The following is a 9,546-nucleotide window of genomic DNA, read 5'->3' as shown; positions in this document are numbered from 1 at the left end:
TTTATAACTATTATAAGATAAAATATTACCATATAATAATCAATTGAAATTAATATTAATAGTTATAATAATTATTAATATTATAATACTGTATGAGTTAATTAATATTCAATAAATTGTTGTCTTACCTTTTTCAATTTGTCTTTTGTAAGAGAGAAGACGCTCATCAATATTTTAATCAATAAATTTGATTGAGTTTGTCATAGGGACACCTTCTCTCTTATCAATCTTTTATTCAATAAATTTGGTTTAGTTTATTACAGGGACACCACATAATTCCAGTTTCACTGTAGCAAACACTTGATTTGACGTTGGGTTTAACGTCACTGATGTGGGCTTCATTTTCATAAAAAAAAAAAATTGAAACTCCAAATTTGGAGTCCAGTTCAAGTTTGGTGTCATTGCTGTGGATGCCCTAATATGCTCAATTAGTGGTATATGCTCAATTAATATTGGTTTGAAAGGAATTCCATATACTGCTCAGAATTGGATGTTTTCAAACAATTTATTTATTTGGATAATGTTTTCAACAATTTTTGCTACTACTTGAATACTATAATAAGTCAACTTAGTGGTTGACCATGCAGACCGTAGGCTTTCACTTGCAGGCGCACACTTATTATAGTGGTTGACCATTTCTAATGGAGACCATAGGCTGTGCAGGCGCAATTGTGGTTCATGGTCGGCAAAGTCAATAGTCAATATCTTAAACCAATTTCTCTATATAAACCATTCAACATCGATCAACACATCTATTATTCTGCATAACACAACCTAAAGAGACAGAAAAAAGCCATGTTTCACTGCAAGTTCGTCTTGTCCTTGCTGGTATCCCTAGCAGTCTTGCAATCCATTTCTGCAGTTGATTATGTTGTCACCAACAAAGCTGGATCGTCAGGAGGCAGCGTGCGGTTCAAGCACGAAATTGGCATCCCCTACAGCAAGCAGACACTAGAGTCAGCCACAAAGTTCATATGGAAGATATTCCAACAAAATAGTGTGGCCGAGAGGAAAAACGTGCAGAAGGTGACCTTAATAATCGAAAACATGGACGGTGTCGCGTACGCTGTAAACAACGAAATCCATGTCAATGCGAATTACCTTGGAAACTATACTGGTGATTTGAAGAGGGAGTTCACTGGGGTGCTTTATCATGAAATGACACACATTTGGCAATGGGATGGTAATGGACAGACCCCAGGAGGCCTAATTGAAGGGATTGCAGATTATGTGAGGCTCAAGGCTAAGTATATTCCTAGTCACTGGGTTAAACCAGGGCAGGGTGATAAGTGGGATAAGGGTTATGACGTTACAGCCAGGTTTTTGGACTATTGTAATAGTCTTAAAAGTGGGTTTGTGGCAGAGCTTAATAAGAAGATGAGGAGTGGTTATAAGGCTACCTATGTTGTTAACCTGCTTGGGAAGACTGTTGATCAGCTTTGGAGTGACTACAAGGCCAAGTATAGCCAGTAGATGTGCAACCCCTTGTAATAGCTCAAGTAAAATGAAGTGTTGTATTGTAACCTATTTGATCAGCTATATTGTCTTAAATAAATTTTATTGACACTATTTCTATAGCTATTTTGTCTATAAAATTTGTGTTTGGTTTAGCGGTTTTCCAATTAATTTTTATTTTCATTTTCTAGAAAACAAAAAATACTCTTAAAAATGTGTTTGGTTAGACATTTTAGAAAATATAAAAACAGAAAATAATTAGAAATTAGAAAACATAACAAAATTGTTTTCTATTTTAGAAAACACAGCACAAAAGTCGGAGCTCTTCGTCAATCCTCATTTTTTTCCGTAAAGCTTGCTGCCAGTGCAGAACGAAATTGCTCCCATTCCGTATTGTCATTGCTTTTTAATTAAATAATTTCTTAATAACTTAATAGGATACTTTTGACCTTTTAAAAAAAAAGTGGACCACCACGTACGTTGGAGAAAGTCGGCATGTGTATTAATTAGGACTAAATAATTAATTTGTATTCAATTCAAAACCTTTTTTCTTTTTTAGAAAATAGAAAGAACTTCAAACCAAACAAGTTTTCTTTCTTAGAATATTGAAATAGAAAATAAGAAATGAAAAATAGAAAATGAAAAAGAAAAATAGAAAACAAAAAACAAACCAAACGCACTGTCTCCTTTGTAAGAAATAAATGTTAGACTATAGTTCCTACAATTTAATTTTGATGATTTAAACATATTGTGCTATTTGATTACATGTGAAATGTGATGGATTTGTTTTGAAAAGTTTTTGAATTTGATAATGTATAAAAAGATGGGTAGTACTAGTTATACATAACCAAACATTCCTAAGTATCCCTCATATATCTGACATTCCACACCAACCACATTGACATGACAATTTCAAAACTAAATGATATTTTGAAATTCAAAAATCTCTCATAGATCTAGTACTGATATACAATCACTCTCTCTCCAACCACTTTCCATTTACAATATTTCTCTCTTCAACCACTCTCCATCTTTACAACCCCCTCTCTCCAACCACTTTTCATCTATAACCTCTCTCTCTCCAAATACTATCCATCTGGAACCACTTTGCATCGGGATAGGGGGTTGAAATTATTCCAGCAATTTAACCTGATCTCCATCATCCAATGCAATAATATATTGATTTGACAACACTACACCCAATACATTCAATGGTGCAGATCATGTGATTCCACCAAATCCTTTTCCCTTTGCATCACCCTTGGACAGATTGCAATAATTTAATTTTCCACAATCACAAGGTGGTAATAATAAGCATTGGTGCTCAGATTACCCTGCTTTATAGATCAAAATGCCTCTATTGATCTCAAAAATTCTAGTTTCATTAGCATTATAGTGTCTATTTTTGAGATCAATCCATAAATCCTTTGCAGTGTTGGAATTTGAAACGCTAGGCACAATATCTATTGAAATGTAGTTAGTGATCCATGTTCTTACTAGGATATTGAATCTTTTCCATTTGAGATATATTGGTTCTGATACATCAGGCATTTGGATAGAACCATCCACAAAACGCAGTTTGTTTCTCAATTCCAGTGCTGTCAACATGGTAGAACTCCATACACGATAGTTATCTGCAGTTAGGACTAAGGAGATAACTGCGGATGCGCAAACAAGAAGGGGAATTTATTTGTGGCTTATCAAAAAAAAATTTAAGCCAAAACCAGTTCTGTAGCAAGAACCCCAGTAGAAGAAACTGATCTTGCTGGTTTTGCGGACTCCATGCTCAAATCAAAATCTAGGGGGTTAATCACTCAAACCCCGCTCCGATACCATAAAAAGCAATGCCACAACGGTCAACAATTACATCAAGGAGACTTCGCCATAACGGCTATTACAAGTTGTATAAATACAGAAATCCCTTGGTCATATACTAGCTTATATTAACTTAAAGAAGAGCTAATATAAGAATAATATCATTTCTGAGATAACAACCAAGTGTCTCAACAGAACTCTAATAGTCATAAATTTTTATATCCACGTGAATTGGAAGCCCATGATTTAGCCGTGCATTATTCTTTTCGGTTGCATCATTCCATAACCACATTTCCTGCAAAACCATCCAAAACAATATTTACACGATCCAAAACGATAACGTTATCAAAGGGCTTTGAGAGCCCATAAAGAAGAACAAGAAATCAAGGGTTGTGGTGTAAGAGAGAGCCACTCCAGCAATGAGACGATCTTCAACAAAAATAGGATCAAAATTAAATCCAGAGTACCATGAAAATGATAAACCAGACACATGTTCCATGCTTGGTCTTGGATGACCATAGGATTCAAATATTGCTTTAGACATCTGTTCTTTCATTTTTCATTTTCCCATCAAATTAGGCCCAAGGGGCAGCGTCGATGGATAAGGCCGCTTGGCCCGCATCAATGGATGCTTAGGTTTACTAACCTTTGGGCAATGTAAAAAATTTTAAAGTTGCCTTCAAAAGGGGAATGGGACTATCTGATTTGGTTTGGAATTTGGACAGGGCCTAACTAGTAGAACTCGACAAGAAATGTCATATGTTCCAATGAGAAAAGGTTCCAAGAAATAAGGATCTACGATAATATGGGCAGGCGGCTGAAATAGATGTACCAAAGGTTTTATTTCTCCATATAAACTTGAGTGTGCACTTGCAGCAAGAACAATTTACTTAGAAATAAAAAAAACTCAAGCAGACCACCATTAACTTACGAAAACCTCATCATGCTTGGTGTTCCAGAATGACTAATACAACTTCTGAGATGGTTTGAAATTTCCGCCTTTCCTTGAGAAGCTTCTTTGCTACTTCAAGAGCCCTTCGCTCACAATCTGCCCGTTTGCTAGGATCAGTGATTGACTCAAAATCTTCAACGTGGGCCACGCCAACAATTCTCCTGTTGAGAATAACATTATTAGAGCAAACTCAATAGTATATCAGTATTACGCGCGCACACACACTATTGAAACTTAAATCAATGTCTAGAGTACTATCTTATTTTAGATATTTTTGTGCGCTTACACTTCACATGCATATGACATTCCCTCTTCATTTTGACTCTCAACTATCTTCCAGGAAAAATATGGATAACAACAGAAGCACATGTCATAAATTTTCAGAAGCCGAAAGATATGGATAAAAGCTACTGTGAAGTGTGAATGACAAGAACATATAACGTATAATACAATAAGATTTTTCCTCTCACCGTATCATTTTTGCAGCGCCAAATCCAAGGGTGTCATGGAACAGATCGCTCATGTACTTTCTTTGTACTAGCTGTTGAAGCTCGAGCTTATTATAAATTTCAGGAAGATATGCCTCTCCAGGGCCATCCTTATGCTTATCCCAGAGACCAATGAATTTAGTGTGAAAAAGATTCCAGGTCTCTTCAATTGTCCTCAAAATCCATTTCTTGTATATCTACATGACAACAAGAATTTCACATATAAACCTCAATAAGATCAGGCATAGGAAAAAGGAGGAAAACAAAAGGCAAAATGCCAAAAAAACCCCCTTAAGGATGTAAATGAAGTCTTTCCAATTGAATAGTAAGCTTAAATACTAGTGCCTCAAATATTCGTACATTATAAATGTGAAGTAGCAAAGTTCATGTAAATCCTATGAGCACCACAAACACGCATACAAAGACATATTCAGGTATACTCAAAGAGCATGGCATCACTTCTGTCTATATGTAGCAAATTTCACGACAATTAACTTCATTCTTTAATCAATCCGCAGAGGCGTCAAGTCATTTTCTGCCAATTGTTAAGGTCTAGAACTATATCTGCATTCAGCTCAGTGCATCAGCAAGTGCACTGAGCTTACTCACATGCAGACATGGGTAACAAACAAAACACTAAGCAGGTCAAAGCTACAGGTACATAAGGTTAGCCTAACAATTAGTGAGAAAATAAAGAAACTCAATTCAGCAGCCCCAATTGTTCGTCTGAGTGCATCATAAACAAAAAAGAGATTTTCTCACATACAAGGGAATCCAATTAGTAAATGAATAAGGCTAATTCAACAGTAAATAGCACTATAATATGATCAAGATCAAAGAATCCGGAAGGCTTCATTAACCTAATCCCCAAGGTGACATGTTGGACAACATGGATAGAGATTAGAGATACAAATAGGCTAAACCATACTTTATGTCCTTGAAGTTGCACATTTTCCTCGTTTTTGTCCTTGAAGTTTAAAATTTGCTCAAAATATCCTTAATGTTACAAAAACCAACTCAAATCTGTCCCGGTTTCACTGTTCCGTTAATTGTTTGTTGGATTTTGCATACATGGCAACCAAAAAATCATTGCGGCATACACGTGTCATCTTTTACAAGAAAAAATTACATGTCATCAAAATTGCAACTCATCCCTAATTTTATTTTTTTAAAAAAAAAAAACTTCTTCTCCTTCGAAGGACTAGATGGAAAGGAATTGCCGGAATCAAAAGGAGTTTTATTACACCGGAATTGTCGCCAGTAAAAGACATTGAGTTGGAAAGGAAGCAATAGGGAGAGCAGCCCCAAACAACAAGAACAAGATAATTTTCAAAACCAAGAAAATCTACTTTTACTGGTAACCTGAGAGCAAGTCTCATTCGATTGGTTCAAAGGGGTAATGAATGAGGTGGCCGAGATGGGTATTGATCTTGCCTAGGCCTAGAGGGACTACCATGGATCGTGGCTGGGTCTTTCAGATCTGCGAGCATGAATCTGATGGGTATTGATTATTTTGGAAAGCAGAGTGCAGAGACAGAGATGCCAGAGCCTTAAGCTGTTGAAAAATAACAAAGGTATGCTAAACCCTAAGCATCGGATGAGAAATCATGCACCAATTCAACACTTCTTTGAATGACTACAGGTAGTTTTCGACTCATGTTGCAAAATTAAGTAATAAATATTCTCAAGGCAACAGAAATTTGACTGAAGCTTCACAATATGTTGAAATTGGTGAGTTATTTTATTCAATTTAAAGATAGCTCCAGCAGACGAAGCTATCGACCGGTACGTCGGCGTCGAGGTCGGCGGTTTTCCTATTGTAGGGCAAAATCGAGTTTTGGAAGAACAACCAATCCCTATTATTATTATTTTTTTACAATTCCACATGCATTTTTTTAATATAAGAACAATGCCACATGTAACAACACGTGGTGCACTTGCCAGAAACATATGCCACATCAGCTTCAACTACATGCCAGGAAATCGGGCTTGGGACATGATTGAGTGCAATTTTGAAACATCAAGGATATTTGGGGGCAAATTTTAAACTTTAAGGATATAAATGAGAAAAGCGTACAACTTTAAGGGTATAAAGTATGGATTAGCCAATACAAATATAACAGGGCTTTTAGATAGGTAGAATCTTCTTTCTGTAACATTAACAACTTATGGTTCCACACTTTGCTTTTTGGTTCACTGAGGAGGTGAAGAGAGATGGTAATATGAGAGAGATGATTTTGAACTTCATTTGAATTTGTGTTCTTCCTGGCACCTTCTTGGTGCTTTTTCCCTCTTAATAATGTTACAATTTTCATTAAAAATATATAAAATATCAGCTGATCAACATTTTAATAAATCATATACAGACTGCAGTAAGGCAAAGAATCAGATAACAAAAACGAAATGGAAGCGAAGCGAAGCAAAGCAAAGAGAGAGAGCAAAAAAAAGAGGTCATACTTGTCGGTCATTCTGTTCATTTGCATGTCCATTTTGGGCAAAGAAAGCCAAAATCAAGTTCCCAATAAAAGCTCCAACATCAAAACCCATAGGCCCATAAAATGCAAATTCTGGATCAATAACCTGAGTTGACTCCAAGGTAACCATGATGGAGCCAGTGTGCAGATCTCCATGTATTAATGCTTGAGCTCTTTCACAAAACCTGAGAGAATACCCAAATCCAACGAATCATGAAACAAACTATTAAAAAATGGAATCTCCACATATTAATTTTTTGACGAGCAACAGGATAAGACCAATACATAGATTTTAGCCCAGCAACTTCAAGCTTCAAAGTATTATCCTCTCGAATAGCCTTGGCATCACTATCAAGATAAGGGGAAGTCCAACGGTTAAACTGAGATACTTTGTAAGGATCAGAGAGAACAACCTGCTCAGTAAGCCTGCATAGTTCAACATTCCCGCAAAATTCAGCAACTGCATACAGCAACAAAAATCAGTAGGTTAGTACTTTACCTCAAAAACATTGATGTAACCAGAGTAAAGGGGTATGAGTTCCCATTAATCCACTAATGAAACTCAATGATAAAATTGGGGTGCCACTGTCCATCTGCTCATTAAAATCAGGCTTGAAGCAAACTAGAAAGTCGATCCATAACTGCTCCGGCAGAATATATGCAGCTTTCAGAAAACAGACCACTCATAGAATACCCTTTTTTTTAGTAAATAACAAAAAAGGCACCTATACTTACTCCAGATGCATCATCACGTATATTATAACTAAGTGCAACCTCCAAAATAGATGATGAACTTTGGTTTTCAAACAAATATGATGATGAATCATGGAATTTTGTCCATTCTAAATCATAAGTACAAAGAGGAAGGAAAATCAAACTCCGTTCAAAAACTAGCAAAAAAAGGAAGGGGCAAATGCAGAAAATGTATTTACCCAAGCCTTTGTGCTCCAAGGTGGTGTGATAAAGCAGGGATGTATAAAAAAGAGTCTTTGACATATAATCAGATATGTGCTCTGCCAGTAATGGATATTCAATTCCAGCAATTAACCCCTTCCTGAGGATTATATGCGGAGGCTCCAAGTATCGCATACCAATCAAAGACATTGTTCGGTCAAAATGATAAACTTGTGGAACGTGTTCAGGACACAAACGACCATGCTCTTTCAGTGCCAAGGTCTCAAAATAAGCCCTTTCCTTTGTCATTGGCCATGTCTCAATACAACGTAAGTATGGAAGCGCCTGCAGTCATACCAACTAAAATAACTGAGGAACTAGTGTTTAGATCAATATCCATTTTGCCCCGGATATCAACAAAACTGAAGTATAATTGTACAAATAAACAGGTCCATGCCCAACCAAGAATGGGAATAAGCAACAGGTTGATATTATACAAAGATCAATCTGAAACTATAGATTAATTTACAAGTAAAATCACAACTCAAGTAACAATTAATAGCTAATCACAGGTATACATTAGGAGGAAAGTCTAACTATAGCAAACCCACATTCAAAAGAAGATGTTCAGCATTCACGGCCAATCAATCTCCAATACTAACCAACCCTTTAATGCCTAAGAAAAACCATTACCAAGTAATGTTTCCCGGTTGAAATTCTAAAAGATTCATAGCTTCAATTTTTCATTCCTATTTCACACTTCAGGAAAAATTATTCAAGCCAAGCACAGCAATTACCTGCTTGATGACAAAGGACCCAGATGAGCCAACAACAATGTAGACGAAATTGAGATTGCCATCCCCAACTTCTTTGACCGTCAAGTCAGCAAAATTGTTCCCAACAATAGATAAGAGAGAAGGCGTGACCTTTATGTAATCGACCAGTGCCTTATCGTCCAGTGGACGGAACTCCGAGTACTCCATCCCAGCAGTGGATATCGGATAGTATTGGAGATAATAGGGTTTAAGGAGATGGGGGTCTTCAGGCGGATTGGGATTGGACTGTAGCGTAAAGAGAGTTTAGTAGAATGAGTAAAGTTGGTAATAAATAGTAATGTGGGTTCAAGACAGCGAGATACAATGAACCTGGTCATTTGTGATTAGTACTATTTTGAAGGGATTCTCTTACAAAAGTACTTGATTAAATTATTGGATTTGCGTATTTATCCAGCAACATACATGCCGGTTTTCTTCAATGCCATTTTTTATATAATGTATTTGTCATGCCGTTTTACTCTCAAAAGCTCTAGTCCAGTCATGCCCCCTTTTTTGTTTTAATTTGTAAGAGCATCTTCATTTGCACCAAATCAAGCCTCTAAAGGGAGATGTTAAATTTGTGGTCCACTTTCTTGGATGTGAAAATTGATTCAGAGGAAAGAGAAAAGCAAAAGATGCAAAATGATAGTTAG

The 9,546-nt window shown here is 36.3% G+C and overlaps 2 protein-coding genes across 4 annotated transcripts; one reads left to right on the top strand and one right to left on the bottom strand.

The window, feature by feature from the left end:
* Window positions 1-760: 760 nt before the first annotated feature.
* Window positions 761-1,559, top strand: LOC119991763. The gene has a single exon (XM_038838211.1). The coding sequence runs from the start codon at window positions 796-798 to the stop codon at window positions 1,471-1,473; it is 678 nt and encodes a 225-aa protein (XP_038694139.1). The 5' UTR covers window positions 761-795; the 3' UTR covers window positions 1,474-1,559.
* A 1,682-nt stretch (window positions 1,560-3,241) lies between these two features.
* LOC119991762 (methylthioribose kinase-like) lies at window positions 3,242-9,168 on the bottom strand. 3 transcript variants are annotated; one of them, XM_038838210.1, is made up of 7 exons: window positions 8,876-9,168; window positions 8,117-8,423; window positions 7,470-7,644; window positions 7,168-7,369; window positions 4,693-4,907; window positions 4,164-4,383; window positions 3,242-3,565 (listed from the first exon to the last, which is right to left on the bottom strand). In XM_038838210.1, exons 1-6 carry the CDS (start codon window positions 9,059-9,061, stop codon window positions 4,212-4,214), a joined length of 1,257 nt encoding a protein of 418 aa, XP_038694138.1. In that variant the 5' UTR covers window positions 9,062-9,168; the 3' UTR covers window positions 3,242-3,565; window positions 4,164-4,211. The 3 variants fall into 3 exon arrangements, with proteins under 3 accessions (XP_038694138.1, XP_038694136.1, XP_038694137.1); XM_038838208.1 differs by having other exon boundaries at window positions 4,202-4,383; XM_038838209.1 differs by having other exon boundaries at window positions 4,208-4,383.
* Between the last annotated feature and the right edge of the window lie 378 nt (window positions 9,169-9,546).

The sequence above is a fragment of the Tripterygium wilfordii genome, chromosome 22 (assembly GCF_013401445.1).
Source record: "Tripterygium wilfordii isolate XIE 37 chromosome 22, ASM1340144v1, whole genome shotgun sequence".
Classification (NCBI taxonomy): Eukaryota; Viridiplantae; Streptophyta; class Magnoliopsida; order Celastrales; family Celastraceae; genus Tripterygium; species Tripterygium wilfordii.
The sequence above is the reverse complement of the archived record's forward strand: the minus strand, read 5'-3'. Positions and strand labels throughout refer to the sequence as shown.

Excerpts from the sequence above, each read along its gene's own strand:
- LOC119991763 (XM_038838211.1), top strand. The coding sequence starts at position 796 with ATGTTTCACTGCAAGTTCGTCTTGTCCTTGCTGGTATCCCTAGCAGTC.
- LOC119991762 (XM_038838210.1), bottom strand. The coding sequence starts at position 9,061 with ATGGAGTACTCGGAGTTCCGTCCACTGGACGATAAGGCACTGGTCGAT. Across the intron at positions 7,645-8,116 it reads CTTGGAGCACAAAGGCTTGG|TTGCTGAATTTTGCGGGAAT; the intron begins GTAAATACATTT and ends TGCTGTATGCAG. Across the intron at positions 7,370-7,469 it reads GTTGCTGGGCTAAAATCTAT|GTTTTGTGAAAGAGCTCAAG; the intron begins GTATTGGTCTTA and ends GTATTCTCTCAG.